Source organism: Pteropus alecto, unplaced genomic scaffold, assembly GCF_000325575.1.
Source record: "Pteropus alecto unplaced genomic scaffold, ASM32557v1 scaffold359, whole genome shotgun sequence".
Classification (NCBI taxonomy): Eukaryota; Metazoa; Chordata; class Mammalia; order Chiroptera; family Pteropodidae; genus Pteropus; species Pteropus alecto.
The window spans coordinates 2,456,673-2,475,833 of NW_006443119.1; the positions used below are offsets into that span (position 1 = coordinate 2,456,673).

General features: G+C 51.8%; 1 protein-coding gene across 6 annotated transcripts in view; it reads right to left on the minus strand.

Moving 5' to 3' along the window:
• Nucleotides 1-6: 6 nt before the first annotated feature.
• SOX13 (SRY-box 13) overlaps nt 7-19,161 on the minus strand; it is a 45,290-nt gene continuing 26,135 nt past the window's right edge. For 3 of the 6 annotated variants that reach the window (XM_025040504.1, XM_006922873.3, XM_025040501.1), the window contains exons 2-14: nt 12,822-13,020; nt 11,570-11,681; nt 11,397-11,483; nt 8,006-8,178; nt 7,562-7,630; nt 7,146-7,260; nt 4,715-4,800; nt 4,402-4,564; nt 3,882-3,991; nt 3,636-3,732; nt 3,193-3,336; nt 2,123-2,339; nt 7-1,451 (exon numbers count right to left, since the gene is read on the minus strand). In XM_025040504.1, the coding sequence (XP_024896272.1) occupies nt 1,190-1,451; nt 2,123-2,339; nt 3,193-3,336; nt 3,636-3,732; nt 3,882-3,991; nt 4,402-4,564; nt 4,715-4,800; nt 7,146-7,260; nt 7,562-7,630; nt 8,006-8,178; nt 11,397-11,483; nt 11,570-11,681; nt 12,822-13,019 (1,833 nt within the window). In that variant the 5' untranslated portion in view covers nt 13,020 and the 3' untranslated portion in view covers nt 7-1,189. Of the gene's footprint in view, nt 1,452-2,089; nt 2,340-3,192; nt 3,337-3,635; nt 3,733-3,881; nt 3,992-4,401; nt 4,565-4,714; nt 4,801-7,145; nt 7,261-7,561; nt 7,631-8,005; nt 8,179-11,396; nt 11,484-11,569; nt 11,682-12,821; nt 13,021-14,104; nt 15,064-19,161 lie in introns of those variants that run through there. The other 3 variants (XM_025040503.1, XM_025040502.1, XM_025040505.1) reach the window with 3 other exon arrangements.

Below are 19,161 nucleotides of genomic sequence, written 5' to 3' on the forward strand. Positions count from 1 at the left end.
GGGTGGCGGGGGGCGAGCTGGGCGAGGGAATGGAGCACCAGTCTTCTCCTCACCAACCCCTTCTGAGATTGGGGAGCCCTCCCACCCCCTGTTCAAGAGGGAGGCATGGAGACCAGCTGCCATAGGAGCCCTGCTCCAGGGCTTCTGTCACTGACAGGAAGGGGGGGTGCACCATCAATCCTCCTGCCCCTGCTCCTGGCACTCAGGTTGGGACCAGGGTCTGGGGCACCAGGACAGAGCCCCTTGGAGGCTGAGCACATTTCCATGCTGCTCGGAGCTAAAAATGTCTCCGTGGGAACCGACCAGCAGTCAGAGGGAAGAAGCGGGCAGGGGAGGTCAGGGCGGCTGGTGGGCCCAAGGGCAGCTCAGGGGCCTTCGGAGACCCAGAGTGACTAGCAGGCAGAGGGGCAGAGTCAGACACCAAGGAAGGGAGAGACACACAAATAGGGCCCTGCAGAGAGACAAAGACAGAAACGCACACAAGGATGCACAGAACCTGAGACGCCCAGACTGACAAAGAGGTAGCAATTTGGGAATGAAGAGAGCACAGAAAGAGCCCTCCAGAAGCAAGAGGGGCATCAAGAGACACACCCATAGGAACTTAGCAACAGCGCCTGGCACATAGCAGACACTCAATAAATATCTTGTGCAACGAATGAACAGATGAAAACAATCACACGTGCGTACACGTGTGCACACACGCACGCACACACAGCAGCCAGAGGCACAATAGGCTTGGCAGAAGATAGAGTGAGAGACATCTTTTTGCACAAAGTACAAAGTCATCTTGGTGACAGAGGAGCAATCTGGGGTGTGTGTGTGTGTGGGCTGGGGGGGCGGGGGCGAGGGGTTGGTCCCATGGTGGCTGATCCAGTTAGGACAAGGATGGAAACAATGCATATGGCCCCCAAGGGGACAGGTCATACAGTGTCCCCTGGCCATGAGCCCCAAGGGCCAAGGAACTTGGTCCACTCATTCATCACCATCAGGCCCTGCCCACCTAGGCCAACAGCTCCTCAGGTGTGCCCATATGTGATGGGGAAGGGGCCTGTATCTACAAGTACACAGCTGTGCCATCTCCCGGGCATGCCCGAGTCCAAGTACCAACAGAGTCCAGGTTGGCTGGCTGTGCCCGCTGGCTCGGGGCCAGGTCTTCCCCAGGAGGAGGGCCAGGCCCAGCCAGCCGAGATCAGTCCGTGAGCACTACCAACTCCCCGTCGCTCTTCTCCTCGCCCTCCGAGTCCTCGTCCTCGCTGTACCGGTACATCTCACCATCGGCCACCGAGTGCCTGTCCTCCGAGGCCTCTGCCTCCTCCCTGAGGCTGCAGGTGTTGACAATGACAGGCATGTTAGGGTCCAGGCTTCGGGGCACATAGTGTTCCACCAGAGGCTGTGCCACCCGAGGGTACAGGACATCCGAGGAGCTCATCTGCACCTGGCCAGCTTGAGGGCTGCAGGCAGACAAGAGGCGGATTACGGAGGCACCTTCACTTCCGCACCCTCCCAGCTCCCCTCCAGGACTCCTCGGGCTGTGCCCTCGCACCCTACACCCTTTTGGCTCTGAGACACACACTCTGCTCCCTGGTCTGCTTTCTGATGGCCACATTCATTGTCAGCTACAGCCCCCCACACACATTCAGTCTCAGGGCCACAGGCGTATTCAAGATATTTCTGGAGGACTACGTATGAATCCCACTTTTGGAAACTGTATATTCAAATGCCTGTTTAAAGGAACCCACCAGTGTACTTGCTTTGGCCAAGTCGGAATCCTCTGTCTGATGAGCACCTTGGTTTCTAGTACCCATGAATTTTTACTGAGTTTGTCAGAAATAGGACCCACAGGCACGTTTCCCCAGAAACACACTAGTTCCCCACAGTCACACATTTATGGCATCAGCAACCAGGTACCCATCACAGTCATAGTCACCCCTGCAGTCACACACAAAGGCCCAGCCACACAGGCAATGCTCGCACACATATACAAATAGCCAAAAGACACATATGCACACCAGCCCCGCAGTCACACAAAAGGCAAGCCACACGCTAACACCCAGCCCCTCACAAGAGCTGCACACACACATGCACGCACACAGTCTCAGCCGCCTGGGGAGGGCCTGCTCACGGGGTCATGTAGCTCTGGCGGGCATCCTGGCGCCGGGTCCTCATCAGCGCCTTGTACTCGCCCACCCGCAGCCGCTTGCCCTCCACGATGCAGGTGCGTTTGGGCCGCGGCTTGTACTTGTAGTCGGGGTACTTCTCCAGGTGCTGCCGGCTTAGCCGCGCCTGCTCCTCATAGTAGGGCTGCTTCTCCTGGTTGGTCATGGACTTCCAACGGGAGCCTGGCCCAGCCCCCAGAGGCACAGTCAAACCTGGGCTCTGTCGAGCATCCCAAGCCCCCTGCAGGCCCTGGAGGTGCTGATATATTTGGTACCCAGATATATGTGCAAGCACTTAGCAAGGACCTGGTCCAATGTGGTTGCTCTTTGGATGTCAAGCAAATGAATGAATGAAGTTGGCATGTATATGAGCATCAAACTGCCAGCTTAAGACACAGCACCCACCTATATCCCAGCAACTTCTGAGAGGCCTCTGGCCTGACTTACATAAACAAAAAGAGCAGCTGCCCCAGTCCCCCAATAACACAGACAGGCTCCATGTTCAAGACAAGGTACCTGGTGTCTGTGTTTATAAGAGACCTGCGCAGACATGGAGGAGACTCAATGCTGAGAACAACTGCCTTCTTCTAGCCCCACCTGCCCTGCCCTAATTCCTCTCTGGCCTCCAATAGGACACAGCATTTAAAAAACCTTTCTACTGGCAACCGAAGAACACCAGTCTCTCCTGTTCCTGCCAGAGCCAGCTCCAAGGGTCTGGCAAACAGTGGAAGAGGTTAGCGAGGGAGAGTGGGGGAAGGAGCTTTCTCTTACATGTACGTGTATGTACACACACACACATATGCACATACTCCTTGAGTTCTTGGGTGCAGGTACTAGCAGAAGAACCCTAATAGTCCAAGACCCCAGGACCCAACTACCCCACATCCCCCCGACTCCCACACTGGAGTTCAACATGGCATGGGCTATCGCTGAGCAAGCCTCAAGTAGATCCAGCTGGCTCCTGAAACCGGGTCCTGCTGGACTCTGGCTCCTGGAACCCCGAGAGCTCCTGCAGACTTTGCCCACTGGCCCTTACCAAGGATCTTGCTGATGCTGGAGTTGTGCATGTCTGGGAAGGCTTGGAGGATCTTCCTCCGCTCGTCCTTGGCCCACACCATGAAGGCATTCATGGGCCTCTTGATGTGGCTGCTGTTCCTGGACTCAGGGAAGTGGCGGGAGCCTGGGGAGGCAGATGGAGTGAGCAAGGCAACTGCTCTGGGAGTAAGGAAAGTCCTCCAGGCCAGCAGAAAGAAATGTTCCACATTTGACTGCTGAGGGGTAATGGGGGCACTCCCACAGCACCCAGGGATGACCAGCAACAAGCTGTCAGCAGAGGCCCAGCCAGGGACTCAGAGCACACATAAGGAGATGTCACAGATAAAAGGAGAGAATGGACAGCAGACAGACACCACCTGACCCACCCTGGTCCTGGTGGGAAGCAGAAGTGGTACCCAACAGCCCAGTGCCCAGAGCCCTCACCATCCACATCACAGCCCAGCATGGCTTCCTCCAGTGGGTGCACACAGCTCTCCTCCAGCCGCTCCTTGACTGGGGATGTGTCCAGGCTGATGAGGTCCTAGGGTTGACAGGGACAACCTGTACATCAGCCTCTGCATTGCCCACTTCTCTCCCTAACCCCTCCCTTCAGGGGCCTCAGGCTGTGTGTCTTCCACCCCAGCCACCAGGTGTCCCTTGCTCCCATGTGCAGGGAGTAGGGGCCCATACCTTACGGAAGGGGGTACTGGGGGAGATTTCCAAGGCCCCACTGTGGCCGTGCAGCAGCTGTCGAGCATCCTGGATAGCCTTGGTGACAGCATCCCCCTCACCAAGGAAGCCTATGGGGGTAGGAAAAGAAAGGAAAGGAAAGGAACTGAGGGGTCACCCCAGTTCATGCGATGCCCCTCCTGCGCTCCCTCTTGCTCTCCACAGGGCTGTTGCACCGCACACCCCCAAGGGGGCGCCATTTACACTGGCTGTTGTGCCAACAAACTAGAAATGACAATAGCACCCCCTGAAAGTGTGCAAGCCAGGAGTCTGAATTCCTGAGGCCAGGGAGCCCAGATAGATATGGTGGGGGAGAGGAGGAAGGGGGCCTTCTGAGATGCTAAATGCTGAAACTAAAAAGGGCCAACTATAGCAAGTCTAACCCACAGAAAGGAAGGGCCATGCCCAAGGCCATATCATGCTGTCTTGCCTGGACGCTGGAAGAGGACTGAAGGGACAGGTGCGGAGGTAGAACACTTACCCAAAGGCAGGCTGGGGGAGCTGGACTGCAGATCCCGCGTGGGGGCCCCATGGCTGGGGGGGCGGGGTCCACAGCTGCTCATTTTCAGGCTGGGGGAAATGGAGCTGTTGGGAAGCTCAGGGGCCTTGGGCTTGGCTGTGAGGTTGAGGGGCTGGGAAGGCTCCTAGGGGAAGACCCAGAGCTCAGAGGGTGAGTGACACCAAAGGAGATCCCCGCAGAGGAAGAGAGGGCACAGGCATACCCAGAACAGATGAGGCGGCGGCCAGCCAGCCCAGCTAGGGAAGGAGCCCCAGGCCAGCGGGTGGGACAGTACCTGCAGGGGGTGGTGGGCGGCCATGGCCCCGGGCCTCTTCATGGCTGGGGCAGGGGGGCTGTGCAGCAGCTGCAGCGGATACTCCACTATGGAAAAGGCGGCAAGGAGAAAAGTCCTGGATGAGCACAGAACAGCAGTCACCCTGCTTGACAAGGTCCCAGCGGCACAAAGTGGACAAAGGCTCAGGGCTGGCCTAGCTTGCTTCCAACCACTGTCCTCCTCAGCCCCACAGCGCTGCTGAGGACCTCCTACGCCCTCACCCGTCATCGCCCTGCACATGGATCAGCATCGTCACCTTGCCATGCCCTTCCCAACTGACTGAGCTTGGCATTCCAAACCCATGGTGAAATGACAACAGGGGCACCATCTAGTCACTGTTCGGATATTTGTATTTTGTACCTATGTGCAGGGTACAAAAGCAGCTACCTGTTGTAGCCTGTCTCCTCTGCCTTATCTCACAATAATCCTCAGTGTGTGGTGCATAACAGGTGCTCAATACATCATTCCATTTTACAGATAAAGAAACTAAGACTTGGAGAAGTTAAATGGATTACCCGCACAGTTCATCAATGGGAGCACCGAGGTTTGAACCTGGGTCCCGACTCCACAGTCCTCTCTCCTCAGCACGGTGATCTCTCCTCTCCCTCGCCAAACTCACTCCTCAACCAGGCCCAGAATCAAGGAGTCGACAGTTCAGATGGAGAGAGATAGCCCTGTATACAAATCACTAACCACATGGCCCATGGTGATATAGACTGCATGGGTAGCATTCGAGAGAACTTTGTTCCAGATGGAGCGACTGCAGCAGGCTTCCTGGGGGAGCCGAGACGTGAGCTAATGCTGGTAGGCGGGCAGGGGGAGACGGAGTGGTGGAGTGTTGAAAACAAGATGTAGGGAATGAGACTGGTTGGCTCGTGATGGGCAAGGTGGGCTCAGAAGCCTGTGAAGGCTGAACTCAGAAGTTTGGACTCCATGCTGGAGGCAACGGGGCACCATCTAAGGCTTGTTAGCTGGGGACAGGCACTTCTCACTCAGCCTCTGAAAGGGACATCTGGCAGCCCGCAGGCCCCTGCTTACTGGCATTCTGGAGCAAACACAGCAGGTGGCAGCCTGGCCAGTCCAGGTCTTCCACAGCTTATTTCCTACCTCCCTTGTCCAGAAAGTGCATGGCCCCTCCCCTCCTCACTCCTGCGGCTCTGCTGCTCCATGTTCACCTGGAGTTGTAATGGTTCGTGCCGTTGCCCCGTCCTCCCCCCTCAACCCACCCCCTTTCCAGTCTCCCCCCCACATACCCCAATTGGAATCTTCCCTCCAGGTAGAATCAGTGGGGCTGACCAATGAACTGTGCCCTTGGCCCACAGGCTTTTGGCGCTGGGACTAGGAACTCACCGGCTGGATTTCTCCTGCCTTCTCTCTCATGTGCAACAGGGAGGGTGGGCCAAGGAGTTTATTTAAAAGCTGTGCCCCCTCTTCCTGGGGTTGTTACAGGCAGCTTCTCTGCCCTGTCCCCATGACCATTCACAAGGAATCAATGGGCATGGCCTCCATCCCACCGTCACTGCCCTCATTCGGACTGTCATCTCCTGTTGCTAGAATCATCTCAACAGCCCCACACCCGCTACTGCTTTCAGTTGGTCTCCATTCCATTCATTCCCTATCACCCACAGCCTGTGTGACAGCACATCCTCTATTCAATGTTCAAGGATGCCCCACATTCTACAAAATAAATCCCAAACTCCATGCTCAGTCACACCTGGCCTCCCCAGCCATGTCCCCATTACCCTGTCACATGCTCCTCTCAACTCTGGCCTCCTGCCTCAGGCTGCAGGGCCTCTACCAGGACAGCCTTTCCCGTGCCCTCCACCCTCAGCTCCCAGCTCCCAAGTCCATTCTCCCAGAACCCAATCAAGCACCACCTCCTCAAGAAACCGTCCCAGAGTCCCCGGTTGTTGGCATACTTCTTTCTCCCTCCCCAGACTGTAAATTCCTCGTGCTCGAAGTCCACATTTTATCACCCCACAGTCACCCGACAACACGTGCTCAGTGCTCAGTCTGTGTTTGCTGAGTTTCGGTGCCGGGACAGAAGAGCGGGGGGCCAGAGCAGTGTGAGAACAAAAGTCTGAATTTGGGAGACACATAAATCTCAGTTAATGTTTGAAATATTAATACTCTGGTGCAGTAATGTACCAGAACTGGGGAAACTAGACCTAGAGTGGCTACATCCGCTTACATCTGGAAAGCGCTTTATGGTTTTCAAAGTGCTATTTTTCATTCTCTCAGTGACATTCAGAAACAAGTGAGTATTCTTCCACTGGACAGATGCCAAACCAAGGCCCAGAAGTCCACACTGCAAATTAATGGATTGAGAGTGGCAGGGGGCCTTCTTCCCTAATCTCAGAACAGGTAGCAGGACTGCCCCTCCCACACTCACCTGGTTTGCAGGGGATTGGCTGAATGGGCAAAGCCAGCTGAGAGTCTGGGGTGACAGGCAGAGGTTGGTGGCTTGGGGGAAAGGCCGGGATCATGACATAAGGCATGTTGACCTGCTGAGAGCAAAGAAATCCTGAGTCCCTGGGGGTCCAAATAGCTATCCAGCTGCAGTTAGTTCTGGACAAAAGGTAGACTGAGGGATGAGGGCTACGGAGCCTGGGGCAGACAGTCTTCCAAAGGATCCGTGAGACCCCACACCACCGCCGTGGGCTCCTGTCTACCTGCCCTCAGCCCCTGTCTACCTGCCCTCGGGTCCCAGCTGAGGAGAAAGATATTTTGGGCCTCAGCATCTTTCCAGGTTGGTGTCAACCCCTTGGCCTCCAGTTTTCCCATCCCCCAGCCCTCCCCTGTTGTCACCTGAATCTGCTGCTGAAGGAGGTTGATTTTGTGCTGCTGCTGAATTAGCTGCTGCTGCTGCTTAGCAATCTGGCAGAGGGAAGATGAGGCAAAGGGGGCATGAGCATAGGCCCGGGGGGCCCCAACACCCAGAGCCTTCCAGCCCCAACCACACCGTGCCCTCCAGAAGTGCAAACATGGAAGAAAGCTGGGCAGGGCAAGAAACAGAAGAGCCAGCTCTTAAAATTGATTCTCCTTTTGATGGGAGCTCACCCTTCCCTCAGAGGCCAGGGGTAGAGATTGGGCAGGGCCCCTCAATCCCCTCCACTCCCTGCCTGCAGCCCCCTCCTCCACCTGCCCCAGGCGTCAGCCTGTACTGGCTGGGTCTGCCCCCAAGGTACACCCTTCTGGGCCCTGATAGACCCCTCCCCTGTAAAAAATAGCCAGACACAAAGCAAGGCCTACCTGCTCCTGCTGCTGTCGAGCCAGCTCCATCTGCTGCTGCTGCTTCTCGAAGAGCATGGCAGCCATGTTCTTCTGTTCTGAATGGGCTGTCAGGAGCTGGTCCCGCAGGGTGGACAGTTGATGGATCATGACTAGAAGCTGGAGCTCCTTCTCTGCCAGGCTCTCCTGGGTCCCTGCTCCATAGTGAAACAGCCACCATTGAGAAATGTTGTTTGTTCATCTGTCCAGCCACCCATATAACTGACGTTTATTGAGCAAGTGCTATGTCCCACGGCCCTATGAGGGGCCAAGCAGCAGAAGTGACTGACATATGCCTTGCTGCGGAGGGACTCATCTTGCCATCTGACAGACAACTATGTGCTCTAGAAGTATCACCATCAATCACTGATTTCAGCCCTGGAAATGCTGATGGTGGAGCATGTCAGCCTTGAGTGTCCAGTGCCACAGGTTCAGGGTAGACAACCGTCTACAGGAGGCGCCTGGCGGGACATATTCAGGTTTTGGAGCAAGACAGATCAGAGTTCAAATTCCCCTTTCAACCCATCGCGCCTGGGAGCTGTTGGGCAAGTTACCAACTACTCTGCACTTAAGTTTTTTTCAATCTACAAAAGAGTACACTAATCTTCACTTTACAGGGTTGCTGCAAGAATTAAAGGGATAATAAATGTTAAGCTTTTAGTATAGGACCTGTCACCTGGCCTTCAACCAACAACTGTCAGTGCTTCCCTGCCCTCCAATTTAGCTAATGTCAGATGCAGAAGTGCCAGGCCGTAGACCATATGCATCGGAGTTACTCAGGGAGCCTTTGAAAATTACAGATGCTCAGGCCCCCATCCTCTGGGGTTCTCATTCAGTCAGTAGGGGTGGAGCCTGAGCATTTGCATTGTTTTAGAGTGCACTCTGTGATCGAGACACCCACCTCGCTGAGCAAATCATAGGAACCATGGACAGCCTCACAAACTTCTTGGAATTATCACTGACCTTATCAGCCTCAATGATCAGTCAAGTTTGAGAGAACTAACGGCAAAGCTGGATTCAAGCAGAACACATGTAACTATACAGGACCGAATGAACTGATGAAGGAGATTAAAATTTTTTGACTTTTTCGTTTGAGATTGCTGATTTTTTAAATCTTTTGTTTCCCAGATAAAAGGAAACTTGTTTCTCTTAAACTACCTATGATTTAGTAATTTGGTAAATTATACCTTTGTAAGCAGTATTAAAATATTTTATATTTTTCTCCCTACTTGATCCCTCCAGAATTTGGAAACTCTTAATAAATGAGTCTTATTTTGATGGCAATGTGGTTATTTGCATAAATTCAATAAGAAGCTATTCTCTTTGTAATAGGACACAATTGGAAACTGATTTTACTACCAAGGTTTTGACTGGAATGTCATATTTGAGAGAGATGCATAGACTCAGATATAACCAGACATCTTTAAGGAATTAAGATGGACTTACAGAAGCCAATAAAAACCCCCGGAAATGCGGGCCTGGTACTTGCTCATATGTTTCCCAGCAGCATTATCATGTGAGCGAAGAATATCCCTTCTGGGCAGGTGTAGGAACCTCAGGATATTTGGGGAAACTCGAGAAGAGAGGAACTCACCCAAACCTAATGCAGGTAACATCTAATGGCAAGTCCTTGCTTGGCTTTTCTGGACTTGAGAGACATTGTTAAATTCATTCGCGCTAAAGATTCCTTATGAAAAATTCCAGCAAAGCAGATTTAAAAGACCCTGTGTGGTTAATTACTGTTCTTGCTGGACATAAACAAATAATTGGGCCAAGTTTATTGAAACTAGACTTATTTTGCAAATAAATCAGTCTTAATTTTGCTATCTTTGATAAAACTGGGGGTGACTTTTTAGAGAAAAATTGTTCCAATAGAAACTATAATATATCTTTGTGGAAATTCGATTCTAGTGCTATTCATTGTCTTTCAGGTTTTTACATTTTTCTACCTATAAACTGGACTGGATCCTAAGTTTTTCTAGTTTTCGTAAATACGTGGGGGCAGTCTTCCAAACTAACATTGTCATTTTCCCACCCTCTGATTTGGAATCATTGAGAACGAAAACTGCCCTTTTCCAAGACCATACAAGCTAAAGTGGGACAGCCTGATATAAACTTCAGAGAAATCACAACAGCTCATCTGCAGACAAACTTCGTGCCTGTTGCCGAAAGATCACCAGAGGCATTCAAACAGCAGACCAGGAGAACAAATCTATCAGACTGTCACTTCCTGCCCTCACTCCATCTGAAGATGCTGCAAGCCAAACACCTTTGGAACTCAGAAATGGAGAGTATAGTCAGCTCCGATCATTAACCTTTGTTTTCCTTTTGTTTCCAGAGAGATGCCTCTTACTAAATATCTGATTGCTTACACCATAGGCTTAACTTTGGAGCCTACCAGCATCATTGCCTCCTGAAATGAGACACAACCTTAAGTGAATGGAACTCTTCTCAAGACTGAGACTGGTTTAATGATAGAACGGTCCTTTAGCCCAGTTTCTGGAATGTGAAACTTTCAGGGAAGTGTCAGAGGAAGGAACTGTGGGGGTTCAGAACGAGCCACCCCTGAGCTGTGCCTCAGTGGTATGCAGATTATTTTGAGCTAAAGGCAATTTCAGTCTCAGGCTCAGGAGAAACTTCTCCCTCCCTCCCAAGATAGGTTCTCCCTACCTAGAAGAACCTGAACTAGGGGCCTGGCCCACATAAGAGATTATCTGTGATAACCTCTTTTTGACCCACCTATATGGCAGGGCAAACTAAACATTGCTCTTTTTATCACCCTGCAATGACCCTTTGAAGCCCCCGAGGTGCATTACCTCATCCCTAGCTCAGGATGTCTTATATGCCCAGGCTCCCTTTCTATCTCTGAATCTTTCATGGAGGTAAGGGGTTCCCATACATATGTATGTATTAAAGTTGGTTATTTTTCTCTTGCAAAAAAATTAAAAAATAAAGTACCCTCTGTAAGTGTGAGCAATCACACCGAGAAAATTATCATTCTAGTGACTCCACTAAACAGCCCTTTAATCCCTTTAGTGAGGTCCTGCTGGCCCGGAATTAATTTTCAAAAGTGAAAGAGAATGTTAGGCTCATTTTATAGTTACTTGTAAAAAATGGCAATGATATGCCCAAGGTCACAAGTGTCCTGTGCCCATGGGATCTGATTCCTACCAGACCTCTCCCACATGAGAATGAGCCAAACCTAGTACTTGGTCCCCAGGTAAGGGATGTGCTGATCCCTGGGGCCAGGCAGGAGCCAGAGTGGCAGAGGCCACATCTGAGGGCACCGAGAGCCCTAAGAATTGCCCTATAGGCCCGGACTGCATGGCCAGGGGTCAGACATCCTTCCCCTGCCCATCCCCATGATCTTCACCTTTGACATCTTTGGTTTCCACGGAGCTCCTTCCCAGAAACCTCTCCTTCCAGTCACTGGACAGCAGCTTCTCAATGGCTGGCACGACTAGAAGATACCAAAGAGATAAGGAGCAGCCATCCTAAGACTTCCCCTGCCCAGGCCTCTGCCTTTAACTAAGGCAGACACCTTACCTTCTTTTAAATTTCGGTTGAAGTCCAGCTTCTCCTGGCTTCCACAAGCAGCCTCAGAGCCTCCTCGTCTCTTGGGTTCTGGGCACCCACTGCTCTCCGGTGAGCTGCAGTCCTGTAAGACACACTAAATGTCATTGTCACCTCCAAGAGAAGAGGGGCAGAATGAAGCAAAGACGGAGTACCCGAGACATGTACACCCTGAGGGAATCCTAGAGTCCACCGGCCCCCGCAAGCAGCGCCTTCCGTCCCCACCTTTCCTATCTTTGCTCTGGCTTTGCCTGATCTACTGAAAAGAACAAAACATTTAAAGACAAGAGACCTGGCTCAGCCCAGGCTCAGTGACTCATAAGGTGCTTGATCCCACATGAGTCTATGAACTTCTCTAAACCTGACTTTCCTCTGCTGAAAGCGGAAAATACTCATACCTTCCCTGTCACAGAATTGTGCTGGGATCAAGGGAGTTAATGCATGTGGATGAGGTTTGCCACTGCAGAGTCTGAGGCCAAAAGCCAGCTATTAATGATTACTCCTTTACATACACTCACTGCTCCAGCTGGGCCGGTAACTCCCGGGGACCCCGCCCCAGCCCTTTCACACACCATCCCCTCTCCTCTTCTCCTCTGAGTCCTCTCTATTCTCCAAGGCCCAGCTCGAGGGCCTGCTCCTCTAAAAGTCTTCCACAGTCGCCACTCTGCCTCCTGACCGCCTCAGGATGGAGCCCTTCTCAGAACCTAAAACTCTTATTTTCTCCTCATTTGGCTTTTAATTACATATTTCTTGTTTATACCTCTTAATGCAATCATAGAATTTTTAAGAGCTGCAAGAATCCTCACAGTTCATGAAGTTCAGCTCCTTCATTTTAAGGATTTTAACAGAAATTAATTCTGGCCTTAATAATAAGACTGGTTTTCTCAACTCACATGCAAAAGCTACTAGATTAAGGCAAACTTTGAGCTTGTATATCCAATCTCTCCAACTAGTCCTCAGGGGTAAGGACGAGTCACACAGGTGAGCATTACCATCAGGCGAGTGAGTGCAGGAGTGAGTCCACATCCTGCTCAGACAGGTGGCCCGACTGAACTTGGCAGCCGCTCCCCACTCACCTAAGTTTTGCCCAGAGATGAACATTTCTGCCTGCCTCTCCGCCCAACTAGGGGGTAGGTGCCTGCCTAGCCTAGCGGAGAAGACGAGGTGGTGCATGGGTTTGGTGGGGACACTGACTCGGGCGCCCTCCTGGGAAAGTGCCGGGCACCTGGGTTGGAGCTTGAGGGTCAGCGCCGTCCTGGGTGGCCCGGGCCGGATCTCCAGGCTGGGGTTCAGCTGTAGCAGCCGAGCCCTGCGGGGCCTCATGGCAAGGCTCCTTCTTCCCCTCTGACTTGACGGTACAGTTCACCATGGTGCCACCGCCATCCAGGGCCAGCTGGGCAGGGCCGGGGCTCCTCATGGACATCCTGAGGGTAGAGGGGCAAGGTGAGTGAAGTGAGTCCTGAGGCCCGGGAGAATCGACCCCACCCTCCATCCCCCGGCCCCAAACAGGTACACACACAAGTCAGAAGCTCCCACTGGGGACCCATAGTGGAAATTAGAAAAGACTCTTCTGTCCTTGTTTTTTTTTTAATTTTTATTTTTTTTATTTTTAATAGGAAGCTGTAGAGAGGATGGGGCCCAACTTTTGGCACTCCCTGCCTGCTGCAATGTTGGGACTGGTGGGCTAATGGGTCCATTTAAGGAGGCTAGAGATTGTTAAGTGGCTATTTCTGACCCCAATAAAGCCAAGATTATATATATAGGTGTGTTTGTATATGTTTATATGTATTTATAATTAGTTACCAAAATTTAAAAATCAAGAGATATCACATAAAATCTGGATCTGAACTTCTCTTGAAGTTGGTACATAGCAACAGTTGGCTATAAATGAGGTACCCCTTACAGACAGGCCAGTTTGCCTTACTCCCCACCACTCCCCAAAAGGGAAACCATCAGCTATCCTGAATAATACACAGTTATTCTTTTTCTTAGAGAGGCAAGATCAAAGTGCACTATTTATACCCATGTGCCTACCAAAAGTGGGAAAATAACAGGTTGAGAGATGGATGAGTGGCTTTAAGGAAAAATTTTTTTTATCTAGCTAGAATCCCTCATTGAGAGCCGGGCCCGGTAGGCATTTGCAATCCCTGGTTTATGCAGAGACTCTGAATCCACTGCTCCCATTGCTGCCTCCCCACTTGTCAGACCACAGCCAGGGACATCTAGAGCAGTGGAGCAGGCACAGGGTCCCTGGTAGTGGTTTCCAGTGGTCATGTCAGGCTCAGAGCCAGAGCAGCATACCCTTATAGCTCCCCCGCTCCCCCTCCAAAGTCACTGAGACAAGACCAATGGACAGAAGGCAGGTTCCAAGTATGCATGGGTCCTGCCTCGGGCACTCAATAAGCTGCTAAGTGACCTTGGGTGAGTTACTTAACTTCTCCGTACTTCGGTTTCTTCAACTGTAAAATGGGTTATGAATTGTTATTTGCACAGTGTCCGGAACACTACCTGGTACCAGTAAGCACTGATGTGGTGTCTGTTAAACCACTGCTAGCTGGGATGCAGCACAAGACCTCACAGAGTCAGAGGAGCCAGAAGGCCTGAGAGGCAGTCATGGGTCATCTTCAACCGGAATCTGTAGGTGGGGCCAGGGATCTGTTTTAACAAGCTCTCCAGTGATTCTGATACAAACTAGTTGGAGGATTGTTAATTTAAATAAAAATAAAAATAAATTTTTTTTTTACATAGGCTTTAAGAATTTAGGAGGGGAGTGTAAGGCAAAACTCAGATACAGTAAAACATCTCTTAGACTACAGGTGCACTATAATATTTGTACATTGCATCAACTCTGTACAATTAAATATTTCTTGTAATGTATAATGAATGACAGTGTGCCATATACAATACATAAACGGCATTTCACATTAAATAACTGAAGGAACATTACAGTTGAAATAAATGTATTCTGTTTGATGCCATCCTGTAGACCAGCCCAGACTGTCCTGCCACGTACAAAAGGCAGGGCACCCTGGGGGTTGCTGTAGGACCCAGGACAGGGCACTGCAGGGTGAGGAGGAGCATACCTGACTCTAAGAAGGTAAACCCAGGAGAAAAGAAGAGACCCCTGCCCAGCTTGCCAGGGCTTTGGGGTCCAACTCGGGCGTCCCGTCCCACCACTCAGGGGCCTGGAGAGCGTCCAGGAAGCAGGCAGCTCAGCCCATCCGGGCACAGGGAGGGGCGCAGAGCCAGGCCCTGGCAGGCGGGGCCCACAGTGGGGGAGGGGGGAGTCGAGGAAGGGTATTATCCTGAAGCTGAGGGCAGCAATTACATAACAAACAAACCCCAGGCTCAAGCTGTGAATTAATCAAACCGCTGAAAATAAAACCTTCCTCTCAGGAACTTCAGACAAAAGAAATGAAAACAACCAGGCTGGCTGGGAAATAAAAGGCAGCAGCACTGAAAGGGGGACAAAAGGAAACCAGACAATAGGGTGTTGGACAAAGGCAATAAAGCCAAAGGAAGTGTGACAGGCGAACAATGCAGGCCTGTGGGCTTCTGATCCCGCCCGGCTCAGCGCCACCTTGTCCCACACCCACCACTCTGCTGGCCTCCGTGCGGGCAGGACACCGGGTCACCTCCTCACTCCAGACTTGGATCCTAAGGGCTCTTCTCCTACATTCTGCCCCAACTTCGTGGCCTTCCAGCCCCTACCTCAAAGCTTTTCTTACCACTACAGCCCAGAGACCTCAGCAACAGCGGCAGCACACAGCTCTGATGAGAGGGTCTAAGGCCTCAAGGCCTGGGTGGAACTGGCCTGCGTCTCCCCAGGGCCGGTCGCTGATCCTGCGGCCACCCTCCAGCTGAAGGTGGAGGCAGAGGAAGTGATTCTCTGTCCTAATTAACTCCTGGACGGCACTCCCGATACAGCCACTGGCCGGCCACACGCAGCTACTGAGCACTGGTAACTTGGCCAGTCCCAATGTTAATGTGCTTGGTGTGAAACACACCAGGTTTCTAAGGCTTAGTATGAAAAAACAGAATGTAAAATAGCCTGTTAATAATTGGTTATGGATTACATGTTGAATTTACAATATTTTGTAAATGTTGGGTTAAATAAAAAACATTAAAATTCATTCACCTGTTCCTTTCTACCCTTCTTAACGTTGCTACTAAAAAATTTAAAGCGATGCGTGTGCCTAGTATTATATTTGTTGGGCAGTGCTACACTAGGACATCTTCCTTTGAGCTTCAGCGGACTTTTCTACCCACACTTCACCCCTTCCCCCAGAGTCCCTCCAGTGGGGCACTTGGATTATCATTATATTGGGGAGCTGGTCTCCTGGGGCTCCCCATGGCTCATCTTGGCCTCTGGCCCAGCTTCTGGTAACAAAGAAAATGGCTCCTGGTGACCAGCCAAGCTGGTTGGGAGGTGTCAGCCTGTTCACTAGGGTGTGGTGCCCACCAGATAACCCTGCCAGAGCCTGCTGCCCAGACAAGGGCCCTTTACTCCCACAGGCTTGGGCTCAGACTCGACGTACTTCCGGATCTGGGGACTGGCTCTCGGCAGCAACCCTTTGCCTATTTATTTGTTGATGGAGAAGCAACAGTGCAGGCCCGACAGGCTCCTCCTGGAAGGCATGTCCCTGGTCTCACCTCTTAGGAAGAGTCTCCCTCTGGCCCTCCCTGAGCACAGGCCTGCTAGAGAAGAGATGCTCCTTCCTGCCCCTTCACAGTCTGAGGCCCACACAGATAAAAAGTCTCTCTGAGGAGCGCAGGTGCCAGGCTCTGGACCCCAACCATCCCAGCTCTCAGAGTGCAGAGCAAAAGACGTATGCGATAAACTAAACAGAGAAAAGACAACAAGGCGGAGGGCACAGAGTTGACACACAGCCCTGTTCTGTCACTCTGCAGCTGAGTGTCTCTGTGCAGGCTGCTTCACCTCTATGGTCTTTGTCTGTAAAGCGAGGGGACCTAGGGTCAGGGTGGGGAGGTGTCAATGGAATGGAGTTTGGAAAACGGGCTCTTAGGCTTGGGTTCAAATTCCTGCCCTGCCACCATCTGACTTGTGTAATCTTGGACAAGTTAATTAACCTCTCTGAACCTCTGTCTCCTCATCCATATACTGGGCATAATAACTCATACCCCACAGGTGTCCATTAAAGACAGAAGAAGATTAAATAATGCAGGGTAAGCATCCATTAAGTTGTCACATAGCTCAAGATGCTCCTAGAGTCAGGTGGTTGAGAGAAAAACTTCTGGGGTCAGACAGACCTGAGTACATTTGAAACCCAACTTTGCCCAGTTAATTGTTGTGCAACTTTGAGCAAGTGTCTTAACTTCTTTGAACTTGTTTCTTCCTCATTAAAATGGAAATTAAAAAAAAAAAACAAAACAATATGAAGGGATGAGCCTTCCAGTAAAACTCCAGACCCCGTAAGGTGTGCCTGTTTTATATTCTCTTAGTGTTCAAAGGACTACATGCCTAATTTATTTCTGACTCATCCAGTAGCCTGAGAACCCACCCAACTCCACACAAGGCACTGTAGAAAATACGTAGTTTTGCTCATCAGTGTAGCTCCAGAGTCTAGCAGAGTGCCTGGAGCAGAGTAGGTAGGTGCTCGATAAATATTCGTACAATAATTGTGTAATATAGCTCAGAAGCATAACACAAGGCAGACTGGAGGCATCATAAGTGACAGCTACCATTATCCTCATTATTAGATAGATGCTGCTCGCTGCGATTTATTTCCCATACCCCTACTTCTCGTACCGTTATCCTCAGCTGCCTTTTTCTAGCATCTAAGCTCTGTTTATGAGTGACCTAAATCCTCCAGCAGCAAAGCGAGCCCATTTCCTTTTGTTTTTACCTTGGAATAATTAAGAAACATTTTCCATACCTTCTAGATTTAAAGACCTTGTTGGAGTCTTCCCTGAAGTTACTTTTTTTCCAGAGACTGAAAAAACCCCTCAAGTTCCTTTACCCCTTCCTTACCAAGCTTGCTCCATGTTTCGACGATCCACATAGTTTCTCGGGAGGCATTAATTTCAGCAGGCACACCTGCCCCTCTCCCCAGCCACCCAGAAGCCAAAAGACCCTTGATGTACAGGAGTCTCTGAGTTACTGGGCTCCCTCAGTTCCCACCCAGGCCCTGGTCCGAGGCCACAAGCCCACAGGACACTCCATTGGCCTCCCACTTCGGTGGACGTGCTCTTGCGGATCCAATCTCCTCCCTCTTCTTGCCCAGCCTTACTCACATTTTGTAAATGGAGAAACCGAGGCCTAAGCCGAAGGCTTTTTTGGGCAGTACTGCTTTAGGACGACAGAGTCAGAAGACCTTAACCAGCTGGGACACGGCACAGCACTGCTGCTCTGACTTCCCTTCCCATCTTGGGAACCCACCCCACAGGCCTCCACTGCCTTCCTTCTCCTCCACCGTATCTCACCTGAGCATCTGTCACAGGTGAAGGCCCCTAAATTAGGGAGAGGGCGCCGGCCATCCTCACCCTTGATGCTGCAGAGCCTCGAGTCTCTGAGCTGGTGCCCGAGAGGCCCTGGGGCCCCCAATCCAGTGCCTAGGACAAGGCACAAGGTGCCTGCCCTCCACAGAGCGCCACAGGTGCCACCTCCTTTCTCTCCTCTTTACAACCAACCCTGTCCCGGCCCCTCTAACCCCCAGCCACCCACAGACGCACACACCGAGCCCCTTTCTACTCAAAACAAATCACCAGCCACTTCCTCTCCCAATCGGCCAACAAGCAGCCCATCTGGACTGGAATCAAAGGAGTTTTCACTCAGCCCTTTCTCCCTCCACAAAGACGCCCCCCCTCCCCCCAAAAAAATATCTAGATGCAGATAAAGACAGAGATAAATTCCAGTCATCGGAGCATGACGGCTGACTCAGACCCAGGGTACAGGAAGACAGCCTGAACAGAGAGGCAGACCCTCCAAGGAAAGCCAGTGATGCCTCCCCACTGTGCACACACCAGGCCCCTTTACTGCAGGCTCCCGGTCCCAAGCTGGCCCTGAGGGGGTGGTGCCAAGGGCATCACCAGGGAGAGGTCCACACTGCAGGGGTGGGGCAGCCCCAAGTCCCAGGGGAATGGCACTTCCTCTCAAAGCCCTAGAGAGCTGAGAGCCTCAGGCAGCCCTAAACAATAGCCCGAGGCGTGGGTGCCCAGAGCAGTGCCCCGGTGCCACATCCTGCCATTCTTCTTCCAGGCCGCACCCTGCCACCCTTCCTGGCTACGCCCGATCCTATCTCTAATGTTTACTCTGAGCTGGGAGCTGGGCTCGCTGCAGGCTTAGGACACAGCTTTCCTGAGTGGCCCCCTCACCCTCTCCGGCTTCTCTGGGCCTGGGAGCTTATGAGATCCACAGCAAGTTCCTGGCTGGTCTAGCCCAGCTCAGGAGGGGGCCACAGCCAACACTCCCAGTCCCTGGGCTGGCCAAGGTAGTAGTCACCTGGCAGAGCAGCCACCACCAGTCAACAGAGGCTCTGTGAACTCCCAAGCTCCTGTTCTCCCACCTGTAAGAGGAGGCAGCCTCCCCCCATCTCTGGTACAGA